We start from the raw sequence: 21,808 nt of genomic DNA on the forward strand, positions 1-21,808 counted from the left end.
ATCCGCTCCTTCCTTTCCCGAGTACGTCTAGGCAACGGCGCCAAATGTTTTCCCCGTAGGGTGTCAGGTTAAGACATTGCATAAATGACAGAAGTACACAGAATATATGGAAGTCACAAGTGTTCTATTGATTCATGGTAAGCCAGTACATACAATGATAGCAATATGTTTGACTACAATAGCCTCCCCAAAGACTGGGAACAGATACAATATAAAGGAGTTTGGTCAGTTACCCGGTACCAACTGTCGACAACTGACGGGTTAACTGCCGACGCTAACACAATTTACCTTAATGCTTAATTACCCAACAACACCCGTTTTTCAGCAAGCTTGGTGGGATTGAATACCATCGGCCCTGAGACTTATCAAAATCAGCTGCTTTGATACATTCATTGCAATTGTTCTTTCCAAATAATGAGCTCAGACAATTATAATTTTTTGCATTTCACCTATATGTTCACCACTTTGAAAAGATGAGTCCATTTTTCTCATAAATGAAGTGTCAAATTATTAATGCTATCCTAGAATCTGCAGCTTATGAAGTATGTTGATTACAAAGACAGAACCATAAATGCTTCAACGTTTGAAAAAATAGAAGTGAAAAATAGAATACTGAAATGCAGTGTAGCAGAATCACCTGCAGATACTGATAATATATCACAAATGGGGCTGAAAAGGATAGAAGTGGCAGTGTTTGCTTAACAACAGTCCAAGGATCAAAATCTGGTGCAGCAACAATCAAGCTGATGGGCATAAAATTACATTAGTTAATACCCATGCTTAATCTGATTGAAATTAGATTAAATCAAACAAAACATACCTTGTAAATCCATTTTCTGCCCATGAAAGAGTGTCTTCGGATGTTGCTTGTCTGCCTGCCTTCACAGTTTTGTTCACTTTTGGACTAACACCAGACCCAATTTCCTGCTTACAATTTTTCTTGGACAAGTCATTGGGCTGCAGATCAATTTCAGATATCTCAAGTTCTTGCATATTGCACTCATTCTGTTCTGCATGCATTCCATGTGAAGTTTTGCATTCAGATAAAAAAGTTTCTAAAGGTATCTCCTCTTGTTCTGATCCCTTGTCTGAACAAGACTTTGGAACAATGGATAACATGTCTTTTGACAATGAGTCTTTTGGTGACAAGTTGGCATCCATATTTGAAGCCTCCATGATGCCTGGATCACATTCTATCTTTGACATAAGCTGTTCCATATGTTTTTTGTGTGCTGAAACAAGCTCTAGCATAGGAACACGAACAATTCTGCAGGTTCGGAAGGCAGTCAAAAGTGGGATAACAGTAGTCAAATCTTTATCATTGATGTATGTTAGCCATTTAAATAAGCCCTTAATTAGATACTAAGAAGGTACTTAATTATAATTATCAGATGACACACATATAAAATGAATCATCCACAAGCACCAATCAGTGATGGAGAGATACTTCAGTAAACCACAAACTTGAAATTTAACATTCACATAAAACAAGACTGATAAGAAAAGGACTTGGTAAAACTCCAATGTGATAAGCATGTAAGACCTTAAACAATATTACAAGTTCATCTTCTATCACCATCAACAATTGATTCACAAAGTACAAAAATTAATTTGTAATCAATATTTAGGGCCATCAAATTGGCTCATCATCCAGACAGAGATGACAGGAACCAGACTTGAGCTTTTATATGCACGACTCTAGTTAGGTACATGATAACATCGTATGGGACACCTCATAGAAAAATATCAAAAGCAAAGTCTTTCCAAACATAAAATATGTAACAGGTAATTGCATTTTATATATTTCTTTCGCGAGTCCCATAATGACACTATGTACCTAACTAAATGAGCCTTACAAACCATTAAATTTGTAAAAGTTAATTGCATTTAGTATATTTCTCTCATGATAACTAGTCATCTATATAAGGGTTTCTAGTCCACTTGCTATAATATCTACCCATCCTGATGATGGGCCACTTTAGTGGTCCAATACATTGATGACAAAATGAATTTTTGCTCAATATTTTTCCCCAGAAATTCTATTCTTATAAGTAAGGAATGTGCATACATTAGATATCTTAAATCTCACATCATTTATCTGACTGTACGACAAAGCTATAGAGACTTAAATAAGTTCCAAATTTAGAATGTTTAAAAATTATGAAACACACTGTTCAGCATCTCTAGCAATCAAACAAGAACATGCATAGTCGCTACATATTAGAATGATACATAAGAGTCCATAAGTCAAGAGACATGCATAAATAATAATGCTATGTTGTTGTCCACGGTTTCAACCATGATTAAAAACTAAGATGGGTTAATAATTTCCTTCTCTAATTAGCCATGCCAAAACACAAAATTCCTGCGGTTCCTAAAGGACAGGAAACTGACGGTTCAACTTGCACATGTTGCTGGTACAGAGATCTATAAATGTGTTGTCTTACTTGTTAGGAAATGGTACTACAATCCTAGTCAAGCATGTAGGAAGGATTGATATTAAAAGACTACAGAAAATATAGTTAAAGGACATGCAAGAAGCATTCAGGCTTCAAATAGTTTTAAGAAAATAGAACAGCCAAAGAGCACATGATTGTAACATCTAAGAAAGATTGAAAATATTTACACAGAGAGAAGATATTTAAGAACAGAAATAACAAACCTACTAGAAGTTGACTCATCAAAATTGAAGATTCCAACAATGTCCATTGGAGGAGGCCTCAAATCGTTATAGGTATTGCACACAAATCCATTGCCTGTTAAGTGACAGTTTTCATATATTTTGTGGTTAATATCTTCATCAATATAGCTCTACACATAATAGACTACCAACTCACCGAAGCAAAATAATGAAGCCTTGGATAAATAAACAACAAAATTATCATAGATGACTCAAAAGTACAAATGATTTGTTTGTCAGAAACTCCTGCATACATGTTAATATCATACTTCTAAAAATCTTTAGCCAATGAAGAATAAATGATCCCAAACAGGAAAATCCTGTAGGAATAAGTCATATCTTGTATCTTTATGAAATTAAATATCATATTTGCTAAATGAACCTCAATTAATTAGCCTAAAATATAATCTTAAAACTTGGTCAGTTCTCACCAGACTAGCCGAAATTCAAGAGATTTTTCGCAGGTCAAATAGTTTGCAGATGACTTGCACACCAAATTCCGAAAACTTATGGACTTTCCACATGTAACTAACCAAGTTTTTCCTGCAACTCGTTCAAACCTATGTTACGCCAAGTTTCCAGGACAGGGACGGCAGGGAACAGGGTGACACGTTTCCAGAACTGGAGGGAGCCATTTTTCAGGTATGGCAAGGAGACGGCTATTGGAAAATAGGGAAAAGCTTAAAAAAATAAAAAAATTCAATTAGTCATATAATAGCATTGATAAGGTAATCATCGTATACAATATAGAACCTTAACAAATAATATTAGAGTTCAACTGAGATTTTCATTTCATAGAAAGTGACAAAAAAATTAAGTTTAAAAAAAATTTTAATTGCATTCATTCACGTAAAGAGCCTGATGCAGACTAAGTTGCCATTAGGTAGGTGCTTCTTTATTGTTGGATGATCCAGCCTGCCTCACCTTTTCTGTGCTGCTGCACTCAGATCCATTGATAACCCATTCGAGGACCAGATTCTTCATATGCAATTAGGTAGCTTCCTTTCTACCCATTTTCCATCATCTAGCTCACCATCTGCCATAGCTTTTTCTTTGTTTTCAACCTGCCCTTGCCCCAGGACTTTTATTGAAAAGTTATGACCCTGGGTTTAGATAGCCTTATGATCTTCCATTTGAAAAATAATTACCATTTGATCTAAGATCTTCATTTAACCACAAATCAAATTTGAGAATTAGTATTATGAAGGTAATATTTTCTCACCTTTTGTTACTTACGGGTCTGCTTGAAAATCTTTTAATTCCCTGTATTTCATCTTTAGTCAACTTAGGTTCTGAATTAAATCAAATTCATATTCGATAAGAATCCTTATTTTCTAATATACGATAGGGTTGATTTAAGTTCTCTTATATTACATTTCAGAATTTTGTTGTGGGCTATTGCGTGTGACAGAAAGCTGATTTCCACTAAAACTAACTAAATTGCTAAAATTACCAAACATAGAATAGTCTTGCCTTACTGCCAGCATAATTTATTAGTCCTTTGGTACCTGATCATAAGATATATGGGGGGTAATTGACCCCCTATCATAGATAACTTGTGTATTGAATTTCCTAAAACATATCTTCCAATGGGCACCCCTTTATTTTTTATCAGTTGTGTGTGTTATTATTTTAAATGAAACATTTTCTTGCTGGGTTGTAGGGGACGGCTAGTTGTCCATGGGATCCGCTTTCCATCTTGAGGACAACTAGCCATCTCCAAATGTTTCCTACATTTTTCTAAACATCCTAGGGGCATTTCCAAGTTTTTGGTTTTTTGGGGACATTAGGGGACGTTTCCTACCCATCAGCATTGGCAAACACAAAGATGAAGGAAGCTAAACTAAAGGAACAATTAGAAGAGGCAAAATCATGGGCACAAGTAACAAAAGGATCAAGAACCAAAGGGAAATCATAGAGAAGCAAATTAAAGTGCAAATAGGGGAAGAAAGGCATCGGAAGGATAGGGCAGAAAATATAATCGTAAAAGGTTTGAAGGACTATGGAGAAGGTGAGCACACCAATAGGTTAGTAAAAGACTTTCTGGCTGACAAGGTGGAGTGGATAGGGCATATTCATCAAGCAAGCAGTATTGGTAGTGTTAAAAGATGGCAGAAATAGGAATGTAAAAGTGACATTGAAAAGCATAGAGGACAAGAACAAAATTTTGAGGAACAAAAGGTTTCTCAAAGGTACATGATTCTTCATAGATGAAGATTTAACCCCCATACAGCAACAAGAGAGAAGGAAAGAATGGGAAAAAGTAGTTGCAACGAGAAGTGCAGGTAATGAAGCATGGATGTACAGAGGGAAAGCTCAGTTCAGCAACAAAATGACATATAATAAATAGGAAGATGGGGCCCCCCAGGCACACCTCTCAATGGTAAGCTGGAATTGCAGAGGTTATCCTTGGAGGAGGGGGCCTGGTTTAGGGCCCAAAGCTGAGGGGATGGACATAATTGTCCTCCTTGAAACTCATGAGCATGAGGGCTGTAAGGTTCCAATCTTTTAGGGTTACACAAAGATATCAGTTTGGAATGAGTTAACAGAAAGTGGAAAAGGCCATGGAAGGCTCACAATTTTAGTAAAAGAATCTTAAGAAAAAAATGTAGTAGTGGAAAAAGAAGACCCAAATAAGCAGTACATATAAATGAAAATAGAGGCTAAAAGATCATAATGTATCTTGCAACATGTTATTTTGCTCCACATAGTTCAAAATTTTATAAGAGGAAACTAGAAAGAAGAGGACCCTTATGCAGCCTTCAAAAAGGACATATCAACATACAACCACAAGGGAGAAATCATTTTAATGGGGGACTTTAATGCTAGAATCTCTTTGCCTTAGTAATGAAAAAGGAATAGGTGATAATCCTTTATGGTTAGAAGAGGAAGGGAGTCAGAAATGGGAAAGAGTATCTCAAGATGCGAAAGGAGCTATCACACAATATGGGGCAGAATTGTTGGGAGTTTGCAGCCTATATGATCTGATTATATGCAATGGTTTAAAAGTTTGGCCAAACTTAGGGAACTTCACATGCCACACATAACGGTCAAAGCGTGGTAGATTATGTTATCAGATCAAAGAAACTTATGCCAAATTTTATAGAAGTTGAGGTGAAGGACTGCCCCATAGAAATGAAATCGGACCATAGTCCAATAAATGCTAAGATTAACATGTCGAAAGATAATCAACATCATGAGAGGATACAACAAAAAGAAAATAAAGAAGCCACTCAAAGTACAATACTCTTGACACTAGAAAACCAAGAAATCTTTCAAACAATGCTCAGAAAACAGCTGCAACGAAAAGGAGTCAATGGGCTAACCAACTCAAGCAAAGAGCTAATAGGAAGCATCAAGTTGACATCAATAATCCTCAAGGCACTCAATTCATGCAAAAGGTCTAGACCTAAGAGAAGTAGCAAGAATAGCTTTCCGGCAAATCCATGGTATGACGAAGAATGTAAGGCAGCAAAGAAAATGGTCAAACTATGGGGCAATAACAAAGAATATGTCAAGCTAGTGAGAATGAAAAAAGAGGTCTATATGCAAACTAGAAGAAGAGAGCTGATTTTGCTTGGGAAGCATAATCCAAGAGGCTTTTGGAGAGAGCTACAACAAAGAAACATAGTCAAGGATAATAACATCACAAATCTTTAGTGGTTAGAATATGCAAAGAAACATAGTCAAGGATAATAACATCACAAATCTTTAGTGGTTAGAATATGCAAAGAAACTATATGAAAGAGTGCAAAATAAAGACTCTCCGCAGGTAATCAAGTCAAGAACTAAGCTCTTCACCTCAGACAATATTAAAGAAGGAATTAAAAAACTTGCAGCAGGTAAAGCCCGAGATATAGATGGCTTACAAGCAGAATATTTAAGATGGGCCATGGAAATTCTCACGCCACACATTAAAAGAATATTCAATGGGGTCATTCAAAATGGATTTCCAACATATTGGACAAATAGTATTGTCATCCCCTTGCATAAGAGTGGCGACATCAACAATCCCTCAAACTATCGCACTATAATAATCAATCCTCTTTTTGGTAAACTTTTAGGGAGCATGATAGAAAGACGAATCAGTATGTGGGCTGAAAAAGAGGGAAAGAGGGCGAAAGGGCAGGCAGGATTTAGACCAAAACATTCCACCATTGACCACTGCATTACCCTCAAACACTTGATTGAAAAGGTTTGGGACAAACAAGGTTACGAGGTCTTTTGCTGCTTTGTTGATTTCAAGAAAGCTTTCGACACGGTACCTAGAAGTAAACTATGGAGCAGGATGGAAGAATTGGAAATTCCAGAACATTATAGAGTTGTTGTCCATAGGTTGTATGACCAAGTCTGGGTCAAACTTTGAACCAAACAGGGATTATCGGAATGCTTTGGAAGTGACATTGGCGTCAAGCAGGGCTGCCCACTTACTCCCGCCTTATTTGGGTTATACATTGACAAACTAGAGGATTGGATGGATAAGTTTGGTGGAGGGAGAGTTTGTTTGACCAACTATGTAATAAAATTGCTCCTATATGCTGATGATCTTATCTTAATGGCAAAATCAGCACCAGATTTGGAGAAACACTTGAAGGCCTTAGAACTTTTTTGTAATGAGGCAGGGATGCAAGTAAACACCAGCAAAACTAAGATCATGATCTTTACCTTGAAAAGAAAAAAGGCTCATAGGGAATTTGTTTTTGAGGGCAGCCCATTACAAATGGTCAATGAATTTAAATACCTTGGCCTTGATTTCCACAATAAACTCAGCTGGGAAACATGCAGAGTGAAAAGGATCCAAGCAGGATGGAAAGCCTTATACTCATTGCAAAATAGATGTAGAAGAGCTGAGTTGTGGGACTAGAAAACTAAAAAGACTCTCTTTGGCCTTCTTGTGGTTCCAGTGGTCTTATATGGTTGTGAGGTATGGGGCACCAACACTTCAGAAAGTAAATGGCGGCAAATAGATAGATTACAAAAACACTTAATCACAAATAGCCTCAAGATGAAATCATTCGTTCCATACGAGATTGTTCTAGCAGAAGCGAGGGCTTTCCCTATTGAGGCAGCAGCTATGGCCCGGTTACTAAGTTATTTAAAAAGAGTAGAAAACATGGAGACACGTCGTTGGGCAAAAATAGCAGCGGAAGAGAAGCTAGAAAGAAGAAAGAAAACATGGATGAAGCAAAACATTAAGTGGTTGAATAAATGGAGTATTAGCATAAGTGATTGCCCAAATAACAAAAAGGAAATAAAAAAGTACGTGCAAGGAAAGTTTAGAGAAAACATGTGGACAGCACAACTTAGGAGAAAAAAGGATTATTATATGAGACAATTTGATCCTACACGTGACCATACACAAAAGAATTACATTGGAATGGATATAAAATGGAAAGCAAAAATGTTAATTGCTCAAATCAGGACTAGCTCACATCAACTTAGGTGTGAAACTGAGAGATGGATGATACCTAAAGAGGAGTGGGCAGATAGAAAATGTAGATATTGCACCCAAGGGGTTGTGGAGACAGAATGGCACCATATCAAGGAATGTCCAGCTTACAATGGTATCCGAATTCACTACATTGACATGCTAAATGTAAACACCTTGAGTAGTTTATTTGAACAAGATAAGATAACAAGAGTCGCAGATTTATTGATCAAGTTACACAGTTTAAGATCCAAGATGCAGAAGGAAATGGAAAAGGAGGTTTAGCAGATTGTTCTTTGGTCTTTGCATACTCTTCTTTTGTTGGCTACCCATGGGTCCTGTTGGTGTCTGTTTTATCATCTACCAAACATTAGGATAGGATACCTGAAGGTATTCTATCCTCTCCTAAAAAATCACTACTGATTCCAAGGTCTATATGTGCGAACAAGCGACTTTAGTGGAATAGCTTCTTGGGTAGTGTATGCTGAAATTTTCAAGGGGGACTTACGTTTGACAAGTATTCTTGATCTGCTGGACTTAGATGGATATAGCAATTTAGGCTCTTCTTTCTTTTTTTGGGGGGATTTTCTGGGATTTAGACTTTCAAAAGAAAGGGAAAAAAGAGATAGGGTTCAGGAAGGCTAATCTAATCCTACGAATTCTGGAGACGGTATCAACTGGATGCTTTCGAGAAACCAAACCTTGCTTCGCCACACTAGGGACAACTGCACAAGGCCGGTGCAATCTTCAATGGGTTGTGCTTATGATCGAGATGTTGGGATGCACAAGGGATGGGCTCAGACTAACTTTGCACGGTAGAATGGAAATCATCCATTTACCAAAAGTATGAGCGGAAATATACCATCAATTGATACTTATCAAATCCTTCATTCAAATTAACAACAATGAAAGCAAATCTAAATTATTTCTAACTAAGTGTTGAGGCAATTGAAACCATGCAAATCATTCAAATAATAGAGACTACAAAGCAGCGCACATGCAATATATTATCTGGAAATGACCTTAAGCAACAATACATCAAAAACCTCACACTTTTCAAATGAGAGGAGGCAACCTTATATAGTTTCTTAACAATAAATGAATGGCCGAGATCAAACAGTGATCAAGGGCCAAGATTGAAAGTCTTAAACAATAATTAGGGTTTCTCGAAATACTATCAGTTCAAGCAAACGAAAGAGTGACAAGTGGCGCAGCTGCTAATTTTACTGAGGTGAGTGGCCACTTTCCTCTTTCAGAGATTCAACGTATCTGGACACCACGAGCTTGACCTCCTCCATGGTGACACTTGGCAAACCGCCAATCTGGAAGTCGATGAGATCCACATCGTCGGTGCATGTGGCAAGGATGCCTTCCCACTCCACTGCTTGGGTGAGGAAGTTGTCATCGATGGAGAGGAAGTTTGCAATCTTCAAAAGATCGCCTTTGTTAATCATCCTTGAATCTCGGAAGAAGCTTGTCTGAATCCTGGCTCTCAGGTTCTCTACTTGTAAATGCTTCTCCCTTAGGCTTTCCTTCTGCCAGATCTCTGACGCCACACGGAATACCTTGCCCAGGATCTCTCTAACCCTTGCCTCTGTCTCAAAACACTTGGTCTCGGATTTCTTCAGAACCTCAATCCGAGTGACCAGAGCATAGTACCACGTGCCAAAGTCGTACCTGTCTCCTGTTTGTATGATGCTTGCATCCACTAAGCTCTTCTTTGACATGCCTCGGATAACCTTCAGGTGAGGGAGTATTTCATTCAGAATTTCATCCACTTCCTCCCAATTGGATGACAGATCCTGGATACGATCAATCAACAAAGAAGTTGCCTCATGTGCTGATACTAAGTTTTCTACCAGGGTGTCAGCACGTATCACAGCGTCTGAAATCCACTCCTTTTCTTGAGTGTATGATCCCTTCATCTCATCATAGTCCTTCATTGATCCCTGCTGAAGAGGCTATGGTCGAGTAGCTGGGACTTCATGGTTGAGCGAGCTAGTAAGATGGAGAACATACTTCCTCCACTGTTGGTTCTCTTCTTCCACTTTCTTCCTCTTTTCTTTCTCATGAGCCAGCCTTGTCTTTAGAACATTATAGGAGTCGTCAAAATATTGGATCTCCTGGTCCTGGGTAGGCTTACCCATCTCTATGGTGGTAATCTTGTAGTCATCTGCGGTGACATTGTCCCTAGTCTTCCCTTCTTTGGGCACTGCTATCTGGACTGTCCTGAATCTGGTACTGTCTCTTTGAATCAGGGAGAACTTCTTGGCTGGTTTGGGCGGTTTAGCTATGGTGGGTTCATTCACCTTCTCCAGGAATGTTGCGGTAACCTCCTCGGTTGAGTGGACATCCTTGCGAACCTTGGCCTTTATCCTTGCTCTCAGCCAATCAGGAATGGTTGATTGTTCTACAGTGTTCCAATCAAACTTATCGTCTGCTTCTGCTGGGTTCGCTGGTATGCCATCCAAGAAGATTGTAGGGGCTTCATCCTGCCCCCTGTCTGGAGTTCGGAAGACCTTCTCCACCACTTCCTCAACTGGCTAGGAAAGCACTCTTACTTCATCATCACTCACATAGATGTTCATCTCTTGTTCCCCAATTGTACTCTGATTAGGCGCAATGGAAGCAGCACTTAGGATGGAGTGACTTTCGTTGGATTCTCTTCTCTCAACTACAGCCCTTTTCCCTGTGCACTTTGTGGAGCTTCCACCCAACTCCTTTCTCTTTCGAGATCCAATACTTTCTGGATTCCGAGCATCAACGGCGGAGGTACAAGGATGGACGGACAGAGTATCATCTACTCCCATTAATTCATAAGTTAGAACCACACCTTTGGCCTTCAACTGTTTTGTCTTTTCAGACGCCCACCACCTTGAGTACTCAACCACCGACCTCATGAGGTCTACTAGATCTGATTTTTCTCCCTCTGTCCAATCTATCAAGACTAAAGGTTCATTCTTCATCTTCTCAAAACCCGGTTGCTGAAGTTCTAGGCTTTCTTCCACCTGATCGGCAACTTTGAACACTTCCGTTGCTCTCACCATACTTAAAGGAATTCTTGACCAGAACCTCTTCCGGATCTCGAAACTATCGGCTGCGTTAGCCCAGTAGTCTTCCAGATCCAGTCTGTGCTCAAACGTTGTCCCTTTGATCTTCTTTATCCTATGGAATGGATCAAAATCTTTTCTTGCCTTGTATTGGTAGATGGGATACCAGGCCAGTTCTTTCTCAGCGGTAGCTGCAGCTTGTGATGATGGACATGTTTCCAGCCCATTACCAATTGTAAGTGAGGATGTCCCTGCCTTCTTCTGCTTATCCCTTTGAATCACTATATACTCCTCCAATTGTCTCACAACGTCGAGCAACACCACTCGGTTGGTAGGGTAAGCTGGAAGCTTGTATGGAGGACCAGAGAATCCCTAAATTCGGAGGTAAGTGAACTTTGGATAATGGATGTACCAACACCCGAACCGACCAATGAAGTCCATAGACTCTTGAGAGAGCCTCTGGTGCAGGCCACCTTGAAGGGTCCGGGTAATGTGCATCAGGAAGGCATCATTCACCCTTTTGAAATGAACTTCTCCTCCATATGGAGCTGGGGATAGCAATCATATACCGGAAATTGGTTCTCCTTGTTCCCAACTTCTCCTCTACAAGTGAGACCTCTGTACCTGTAGGTCCTGGCTAAAGAATAGAACAAGTAAGAACTCATGAAGAAAGTCCTTTTCGCCTCCAGATTCCTTAGCTGGCTGTCTAGGTTGTCGCTGATCATACGGGCCCAGTCTATCATTTTTACTCCATTGATTATTTCATTAATGAAATAATACATCCAGGGTTTGAATGGAGCTCCCTAAGGATTTCCTATTATTCTATTGAGCAAGACAATCATGTCCCCAATGTCCTCCTTGAAGTATGCTCGCACTAGGCTCTTTCTCTGGAGTTTGGAGGCACCCTTCCTCGGCTTGTCTAGCCAGGAATGATTAACTATGGCATCATATTCTTCCAGGTGATCATGGTACAGACTGTCAGCTTCGTCCTTGGTCATATATACTGTGTTGTGGTACTCAGGGATCCTGAAGGCCTCTCTGATGGCCTCATCGCTGACATTCGCCAACACTCTTCCATCAGGTGCAACAATATCCTTATTGATGGGGTTGTAGTGTTTGGCACATTCAACTACTAGTTCATTGCACTGCATGGTGGGGAGGAAGTCGGCAGCGTGCACGATACCACTCTTCATCATTTTTCGCGCAATGGTGGTAGGCACAAGGTTGTCCAGACCAAACATTCGCTTCTTAAACTCCCTCAGATTGATGTGTCCGAGGTTGGTGTCGCTGATGTTCTTCCACTTGGAAGTCATCCTCGACTCTGGAGGAGCATCTTTATCTACCTGGAACTTCATGGTGCTTAAGACCTGCAGATGAATGATGAAAACTTTAAGTTAGAAAATTTCCGCAAAATTTCAAAAAAAAACTATGGGGCCGCGAAATGGCTAAGTGTTGGAAAATTTTCCATTTTTTTCACTCTCATACTTAGCCACAAAAATTGAATTTTCACCTCAAGACCCTCAGCCTTGAGGTCGGTTGAAGTCACCGTCAAGTGTTAAAACTTTCAAAAAAAAAATTCATACTTAGCCAAAAAAATTGAATTTTCACCTCCAGACCCTCAGCCTTGAGGTCGGTTGAAGTCACCATCAAGTGTTAAAACTTTCGAAAATTTTCATACTTAACCAAAAAAAAAAAAAATTTTTTTTTTTTTTTTATTTCTCAAGTTCTTGAAAATATTCAGAAAAATCCATTAAATCTGCATTTCGAATTGGATTTTACCTTCGAATGTGCAAAAACAGGGCTAGAAATTCTCTCGAAATTATTCAGAAAATTTTACGAAGGTTTTATAATCTTCTCGCGCTTGATTATTTTCCAAAAATCTGCAAAAAAATCTGGTAAGCAATTATCCAGCTTCCAAAAAATGTCAAAATCCTTGTCCAGATGTTCTTCGGACTGAACTTTTACCAAGCTTTCCTTAGTAATTTAGAACTCTTTGATGTAATAATGAAGTTAAAATGAAGTATTTGTAAGCAAGGTCAAATTCTCAAGTAGAAATCTTTAAGATAATACTTCTAATTTCATCTCCAGTTCTTTCAGAAAGTTTTTTTGCCATGTTTCCAACTTTGAAAATATCTTCCAAAAGTTTCTATTTTGGTTGATAATGATGGCAGACTTTAGCTTGGCCTCTTCATGGCCCCTTCAACCCATGGCGAACTTTAATCTTAGCACCCATGTGACCTCTCCAACCTTGGGCGGACTTTAGGCATCCTTCCCCTTGCTTGGGCAGACTTTGGTGTTAACTGGCCATCATGGCCTCTTCAGCACACGGCGGACTTCTGGCTTGGGGCCCATGTGACCTCCCCAAGGCATGGCGGACTTTAACCTTAGCACCCACATGACCTCCATTATGCAGGACGGACTTGGAGCTTGGCACCTACATGGCCTCTTCAGCCTTGGGCGGACTTCAACCCTTGCTCCTCCATGGTCTATTTAGTTGGGGCGGACTTCAGAGTGGGCACCCATGTGACCTCCAAACTCATGGCGGACTTTAGGCAAGGCACCCACATGGCCTCCTAAGGCATGGCGGACTTCATGCAAGGCTCCTTCATGGCTTGTTCAACCTTCGTGATGGGGTTTGAACCTGCAGAAACACTTCAAAACCCTTGTTAGCCAGACTTAGAAGAATTTTCAAAGAAATTTCAAAATTTCACAGTTTAATCTAATTTAACCGGATTAACTTGAAATTTGAAATCCGTGCTTAGGTGGATCATCTGCGGCATCTTGCCTCCTAAAATTTAGGGATTTGGCTTTTTAAGTCCAAACTTGGAATTTTCGAGATCTGGTCGGAGTTGGTCGATGGTGCAAGTGTAAACCCTAGGTTTGCATCCCGGAAAAAGCAAAAAGCCTAAAATCTAGGGATTCAGCTTTTTTAGGTCAAAACTTGGAATTTTCGAGATCTGGTCGGAGCTAGTCGATGGTGCAAGTGTAAACCCTACGTTTGCATCCCGGAAAAAGCAAAAAGCCTAAAATCTAGGGATTCAGCTTTTTTAGGTCAAAACTTGGAATTTTGCAGTTCTGGTCGAGGCAGGTCAGTATTATAAGTGTAAACCCTAGGTTCACCTTTCGAAAAAGCAAAAAGAAAACATCCCTAAAAAATAGGGAAAACTTTCTAAAAATAGCCATACCGGGGATCGGACTAAAAAGGCCAAAAACGAAACTTCCTAAAAAATAGGAAAAAGCAAAAAAGCAAACTTTCTAAAAATAGAAAGTTGTCCAAATTCGTCCAAATCAATTGCGATCTTCGTCCTTTGGCCTCTCTAAGCACTCTAGTGGTGTTCACACTTTGAAATCACAAAACTTGTAAAAACTAACTTTCAATTGTCAGGGCCTGGAATGCTCTGAACTGGACAAGGCTTGGTGAAACTGCAGCAAAAGGTCACAAGATACTAACGAAATCCTAGAAAGCAGGAAAAGAGAGGGTCCCCATTTGCAATGGGGCGATGTGTGAAAAAGGTCACAATAGGTCCCATAGGCTGTTTGGCCTCGTGGACATTATTAAAAGCATTCATTCATTCATAATCTCCCCTCAATGCCTTAAGCTGCCACCCTTTCCACCCTACCTCCTCCACCTTTAACCCATAACCTTCATTAATATTATCTATGTTATTGACAAACTCACACATAACAAAATATTATCATTAAATTTCTTTATATACATTGTTGAGTTTAAGTACAGCCATTTCCAAGAGTGTCTATCTACAATATAATTCTAACTACCTGATGTTTAAAGGTTATCCATAATTTGTTCCTGCCATCCACATCTATATGTACTTGCACAGTTGCACTTATTAGTCTCTCTTCAATGTGTCAAATGCAACTTCATCCTAATGGAGGAAAAGTAGCTAAATCTCCTAGGATTTTAGTTTTACTTCAATATAAAAATTTATGGTTTTCATTTCAATTTTTTCGCATGAACTACTATTAATAATTAAACAAAATTTAGAAGCAAACCTCCTAAGCGTTCTGCCACAGCTCCAGTAATAAGGCCACCAACCATATCGAAAACAAGAACATCTGAATTTGCACCAACATTGGCCAAAGAAAGAAGAAGAGAGAGGGTATCAAGCCTCAAAAACCTGTGCACATAATCAGTAGAGGATTTCTTAATAATAGTAAAAACACAAAAGAAAACGGCTTTAAAATATGAGTACTTTAGCATACATCTATACAAACAATAACCATCTAATATTATAATACAATGAACGTGGTCCGAAAATTAGCCAAGCACCAGATACATATTTGATGTAGCAAACAATTAAAGGGGATAATAAATAACCCTGATAACTAAGTTCTATAAAGATGAGAGAATCCTTCATGAAACTACGGATCCTCATACTCCATATTAAGACTTTGATAACATGCACACCCCTCACCTTAAAAATATCCCACACAAACAAAATAATAAGTTGCATAGCAGCACTTTTGTTAAATAGTTTGCAAATTAACAAGGACCAAGAAAACTAAAAACATGCACTAAGGATCCTCATACTCCATATTAACCCTTTTATAACATGCACACTCATCACATTAAAAATATCCGACACAAACAAAATAATTAATTTCATAGCAGCAGTTTTATTGAAAGTTTGCAAATTAACAAGGACCAAGAAAACTAATAACTATAAATGATATTCAAATTTATGTTCAAATCTAAGTTGTAGGAATTTAGAAATTCTTTTACTGTTTTATTGACTGTTGCTTCTTATTTGCAGGTTGCTGTAGATGACATTAATTAATTTCGATGATTGCTACAGCATTTCACACGGCATATACTTATATGTAATGCGTACCAATCAAGGCATGCCTTGACCGGACATGTCTCTTGACATGCTCGATCAAGATATGTCTTGATCGGTTCATAGGCATCGCTTCATTAAAGCGCTTTACTGATAACTATCGGGTCAAGACAAATGCCATTTAATATTAACAACCAATAACAAATCGGGTCAAGTCAAATGTTATTTAATATTAACAACCGATAACAAATCAGTATGATGCGAGATTAATACGATAACTATAGTTATCGTAAATCCGATCTGTTCTATTACAACCACAACATATGAAATATGGTCATAGCACGATCGATTACATTTGATAATGATGTCCAAGTGTCGAACTGTGCAATCTGATGTTTGGATTGTGAAATGCATATAAGAATGATTATAACAAGTTTATTCATTCAATCATGAAGTCTACCATTAGCCTGTAGTTACATCGATAAGGTAGATGATTGAATGAGAGATAAATGAAGTCTCTCATTCAATCATTTATCTTACCGAAGCTACTTAGTTTCAACACTCCCTCTTAGCTAGGGAAGATAACTAGAGACCTATGTAAACATTGAAATAAGCATCACATTTCTCATAATGGAATGTATTACATGACCTCCTAATACAAAGGATCATATCACATATGCTTGTGACATGATGTATTACATAATAAGTGACACAAGAATATATCACATCATCTCGTGATATAGATACCACATAACACGTAATATCGGTATCGCATAACACGCGATACCTTGGATATAAAATACTTGAGAATGTTGAATTCCCTTATATCCAGGTTATGGTATGTGCACTGACATTACGTCACATAATGTACCGTAACATATCAAGTCAGAATGATATCAAGTCAGTATGATATCAACATTACAAGATCATCACCTTATAATGTTTAATACAAGTGTTCATTGTCTAAAAGATCGTCACCTTTTAGAAATGTACACAAGGGGTGGAGCCCATAAAGTCATAACATGACAAAAAGAAGTTTACACATTAAACATCTTATATATTAGTACAGATTACAAAACTAATTATAACTCAATCATACCAAGACCTTTCCTGAAGTGTTCAACTTTCACTCTTGATAGAGGTTTGGTAAGTATGTCTGTTGTCTGGTCTCCTGTACTAATATACTGTAACTGAATTACATTCTTTTCTACCATATCTCTCACATAGTGATAAGGAATCTCTATGTGTTTGGATCTATCATGATATACAGGCAGAGTCCCCAAACTCGCCGCGAGTCAGGCGAGTTCGCCGAGTTGGCGAGTCGAGCCAACCTCGGCGAGTTTTGCCGACTCGCCGCTCGGACTCGGCGAGTTTTGGGCAAAACTCGCCTGACTCGCGAGTCAGGCGAGTTTTGCCAAAACTCGCCGAGTCCGAGGTCCAGGACTCGGCCGCGCGATAGGCATAATTCGAACTTAAAAAAACGAAAAAAAAAAGAGCTTTTTCATTTGTTTTTTTTTTCCATTCTCTTTGGTATAACCCTAAAAGGTCTTTTAATTGTTATTTGTGAGAAGAAGAGAGGAAAAGTGAGAGAGAGGAAGGAAAACAAGAGGCCATAGGTTTGCAATCAGCAAGGAAGAAGAGCATCAAGGAGACCACAAATCACATTGGGGAGGCCATAGGCTTGCATTGAGAGCATCAAGGAGTCCAAAGCAAGACTTCTCAACTCATTTGAAAGAGGTAAGGTAGATTTTGCTTGTTTTTTTAAGTATGTTAATGGATTTTTTTCATTTGTTTGTTAATTTTTTTTTAGTTTAACAGTTAACTTTCCAAATCTTGAATGTTTTTATTTTTTTAGCTTAATTACAATGAGAGAAGTAGAATAATGGCAAAGTGCAAACCCTACATTTTTTTAGAAAAAAATTGTGAACATGTATTTACAATTTTATTTTTTTTTAAAGTAGGGTTTCCTGATTTTTTCTATTAGTTTATAACTTTATTAAATTTTCTTATTGCAGCAGCTTTCACGTTTAAAAAACATTCATTTTTCACAATGCCTAAAAAGGATGAGGCTTGGAAATATACTGAAGACTTTATTGGCAGACAAAAAAATCAAACAAAATGTTTTTTTTGTAAAGAAATTAATTTTGGTGGCATCAATAGATTTAAATACCATATTGCCGGCATACCTGGCCATGATATTGAGGTATGCAAATTACAAACTCCTGAGGCAAAACGTTTCTGTTATGTCCAATTAGAAACACATGAACAAGAAAAGTTAACCAAGAAGAGGCAATTGGAAGAGTTAAGTGCTATTGGCTCCCATGCACCCACATCCGCATCTGCATCCGCATCCGCATCCGCATCCACATCCGTAGGCTGTGTTGGAGAGGGTTCTTCCATGCCTCCCTTTCACCCTAGTGCTTTTGCTAGTGCTAGTGCTTCTGCTAGTGCTAGTGCTTCTACTTCTACTCCTCCTGGTGGCACTATTACCTTTGGCCCTAGAGTTCGGAAATCCAGGTTGGATAGTTATTTTGTGCCGCGTAGTACTCCTGGGGCACAACCCTCGCTTGAGGGTATGGGTTGGAACAAGGAGGTTCATGATGCTGCAAGAAAACAAATTTGCAAGTTTTGGTACTTTTGCAACATTCCATTTATTGCAGCCAGGTAATTCTTTTTGATTTGATTGCTTTAAGTTTAAAAGTAAATTTATAGTTTGAAGTTGAATTTTACTTTGTCTAATCATAATCTATTTGTGACAGGTCTCCTTATTGGCAAGGCATGGTAGATTCCATAACCATTTGTGGTGCGGGGTTTAAAGCCCCTACCGATGCTGAGTTAAGTGGCCCCCTCTTGTTACAAATGGTTGAGGATATGAAAGTTGAGCTAGAGGACCACCGACAGTCTTGGAGAGAAAAGGGTTGCACCATCATGACAGATGGTTGGACGGATAGGAGGAATAGAACACTCCTAAATTTTCTTGTTTCCTGCGGAGGTGATTGATTATGATTCATTCTAATTTGTACTTCCCTAAATGCATTGAATAAATTAAATTTTGATTTGTTGAAAGTTTGAAACTCTATTTTCAGGATCTACCATGTTCTTGAAATCTATTGATGCTTCCTCACATGTGAAAAATGCCACATACTTATGTGAGGCTATTGAGGAAGTCATACAAGAGGTGGGGGAAGAAAATGTGGTGCAGGTGGTGACAGATAATGCAGCAAGTTATGTTGCTGCAGGTAAATTTTGAACTTTTCAAGTCTTGATGGAGAGGCATCTATGATTATTTAAAATTTTCTTAACACATCAAAATTTCTAATTAACTTAAAATTGCTGCAGGTAAACTTTTGATGGAGAGGCACCCGAAAATTTTTTGGTCTCCTTGTGCGGCCCATTGCCTTGACCTCATGTTGGAGGATATTGGTAAGCTTGAATGGGTGAAATCAATAGTTGAAAGGGCCAAATATATCAGCAAGTTTATCTACAATCATGCATTGGTCCTTAGCATTATGAGGCAATACATGGGGCAAAAGGAGTTGGCTCGTCCAGGCATCACGAGGTTTGCCTCAAACTTCCTCACACTGAAATCCTTGATAAAATCAAAGGCGGCTTTGAGGCGTATGTTTGTTGGTGAGGAGTGGACTTCCTCATCCTATGCTACAACCACTGCAGGGATAGATGTGGTAAATTGCATTTTTGATGAGTCAGGTTTTTGGACCCCCTGTGGAGAAACCGTGCAGGTAAATTTATTACAATTTAACATTTAGTATCTACTATCTAGTATCTACTATTTAGTAATTTAATTTTAATTTATTAACAATTTAACTTTGCAATTTTTCTTTTTTTTTAATTTAATTTGTGACTTAATTGTTTTTGTTTAACATTATGTGTAGGTCACTGAGCCCCTCGTAGTTCTCCTACGAGTTGTTGATGGGGAGAAGCCCTCTATGGGCTATATATATGAGGGTATGGATAGGGCCAAGGAGGCCATTAGGTCCATATATGCAGGAGATGAGGATAAGTATGGCCCCATTTGGGAGATTATTGATAGGAGATGGCAGAACCAGCTTCACAGGCCCATCCATGCAGCAGCCTATTACCTCAATCCGGCATTTCGATTCCGTGATGACTTCAAGGCAGATGAGGAGGTTCTTAGTGGCCTGTATACAGTGGTTCAAAAGTTGTGTACTGATGGCACAGCCTCAAGAACAACGCTCCAGCTGGATAAATATAATAATCGAGAAGGGGCAATCTTCTCAAGCAGCATGTGCATAGAGGCTCGAACACAATTGCAGCCAGGTAGAAATATATGTAAACTTAAGATTCTTAAGTTTATGGCTTATGCATTTTAATTTTTGATTTTATAATCTAGCCTTAAAGTTGGAAATGAGTTTGATTTTTTTTTCTTTTTCGTTATTTCAGATAGATGGTGGCAAATGTTTGGGCCCTCAACCCCAAACCTTCAAAAAATTGCCATCCGTATTTTGAGCCAGCCATGCAGTGCTTCTGGATGTGAGCGCAATTGGTCAATGTTCGAGCACATCCATTCGAAGAGGCGTAATAGATTGTCTGTGGAGAGGTTGAATGATCTTGTTTTTGTTCATTACAACCTCCGTCTTAGGACCAGACAGATTTTGGACACTGACTCCTCTCCGATCACTTTAGCGGAGATCGATCCAGAGTCTGAGTGGATCACTGAGTCTACCGATCCCGTCTTCACTGAGGAGGACCATGAGTGGGTTGACCAGGCAGACAGAGAGGCTGAGGCTGTGGCTATGGCAGAGGAGGAGGATAGAGCACGATCCGGCATAGGCACCTCACAGGCGGAGACTATGGCTTCTCAGTCATCCAGGACCTACCTTAGACGCATTTGTAGGAGGCAGACAGACTACTCTGAGGCTCAGGATTAGCTAGAGCCTGAGCCATAGACTTGTTTTTGTTTACAGTTATATATATGTTTGGGAACATTTGATGTCATGGATTTTATATACATTTGACAACATTTATAACTCTATATATCTATGTTTTCTATTTCCTTCAGCTACAATTTACATTTCTACGCATGTGATGGATGTATGTTTATGTATGTGATCAAATCAGCTTCTATTTGATGATGTTATAGTGTCTTTAAGCTTTATTCAATAATGGGTGCATGAAACAAGTTTTAAATCGTTAAAAATCTCTAAATTTCAAGGGTTTTTTATTTTGCCGAGTCATAGCCGAGTCGTCGCCGAGTCATAGCCGAGTCACGAGTCGAGTCGGCCTTGCCGAGTCCGAGCCGAGTCCGAGTCTGGGAACTTTGTATACAGGATTCACAGAGAGTTTTATACAACTCTGATTATCACAATGAACTATGGTAGGTTTTAGTGGCTTACTGAATAATCCCACAAGCAATTTCCGAAGCCATACTACTTCTCTTGCAGCCATGGAGGCTGCGATATATTCAGCCTCTGTAGAATTGTGAGCTACTGATGACTGCTTCCTGCTAATCCAAGATATCATGGCTGAACCCAAACTGAAGCAGCACCCTGAGGTGCTTTTCTCGTCAGTCACACTTCCAGCCCAATCTGAATCAGTGAACTCATGAAGATCCAAATCAACTTTCTCATACTTGAGTCCATAGTTGAGAGTACCTTGAAGGTATCTCATAATGTGTTTCACAGCCATAAGATGTATCTCCTTAGGTTCACACATAAACTAACTCAAGGCATTTACTGGATAACAAATATCAAGTCTAGTATTGACTAAGTACATCAAAGATCCAATCATCTGTCTGTAGAGAGTAGGATCTACCAATGGGGAGTCTACTGCTGCCTCCTTTAGTTTGTGAAGATTTGTTTCCATAGGGGAAGTC

General features: G+C 38.9%; 2 protein-coding genes across 4 annotated transcripts in view; one reads left to right on the plus strand and one right to left on the minus strand.

Moving 5' to 3' along the window:
* LOC131061502 (uncharacterized) overlaps positions 1-21,808 on the minus strand; it is a 267,609-nt gene that overhangs the window by 108,818 nt on the left and 136,983 nt on the right. For both annotated transcript variants that reach the window (XR_009358652.1, XM_057995217.2), the window contains exons 7-10: positions 15,170-15,294; positions 2,663-2,756; positions 821-1,267; positions 638-743 (exon numbers count right to left, since the gene is read on the minus strand). Coding sequence is in view for 1 of the 2 variants with exons in the window: in XM_057995217.2 (XP_057851200.2) it covers positions 638-743; positions 821-1,267; positions 2,663-2,756; positions 15,170-15,294 (772 nt within the window). In the remaining variant the exon portion in view is untranslated. The remainder of the gene's footprint in view (positions 1-637; positions 744-820; positions 1,268-2,662; positions 2,757-15,169; positions 15,295-21,808) is intronic.
* Positions 17,462-20,994, plus strand: LOC131078096 (uncharacterized). Of its 2 annotated transcripts, none has more exons than XM_059209610.1 (7): positions 17,462-17,691; positions 17,970-18,618; positions 18,714-18,946; positions 19,041-19,193; positions 19,294-19,694; positions 19,848-20,253; positions 20,377-20,994. In XM_059209610.1, the coding sequence occupies exons 2-7, from the start codon at positions 18,005-18,007 to the stop codon at positions 20,862-20,864; spliced, it is 2,295 nt and encodes a 764-aa protein (XP_059065593.1). In that variant the 5' UTR covers positions 17,462-17,691; positions 17,970-18,004; the 3' UTR covers positions 20,865-20,994. The 2 variants fall into 2 exon arrangements, with proteins under 2 accessions (XP_059065593.1, XP_059065594.1); XM_059209611.1 differs by having other exon boundaries at positions 17,973-18,618.

This window comes from Cryptomeria japonica, chromosome 8 (assembly GCF_030272615.1).
Source record: "Cryptomeria japonica chromosome 8, Sugi_1.0, whole genome shotgun sequence".
Lineage (NCBI taxonomy): Eukaryota > Viridiplantae > Streptophyta > Pinopsida > Cupressales > Cupressaceae > Cryptomeria > Cryptomeria japonica.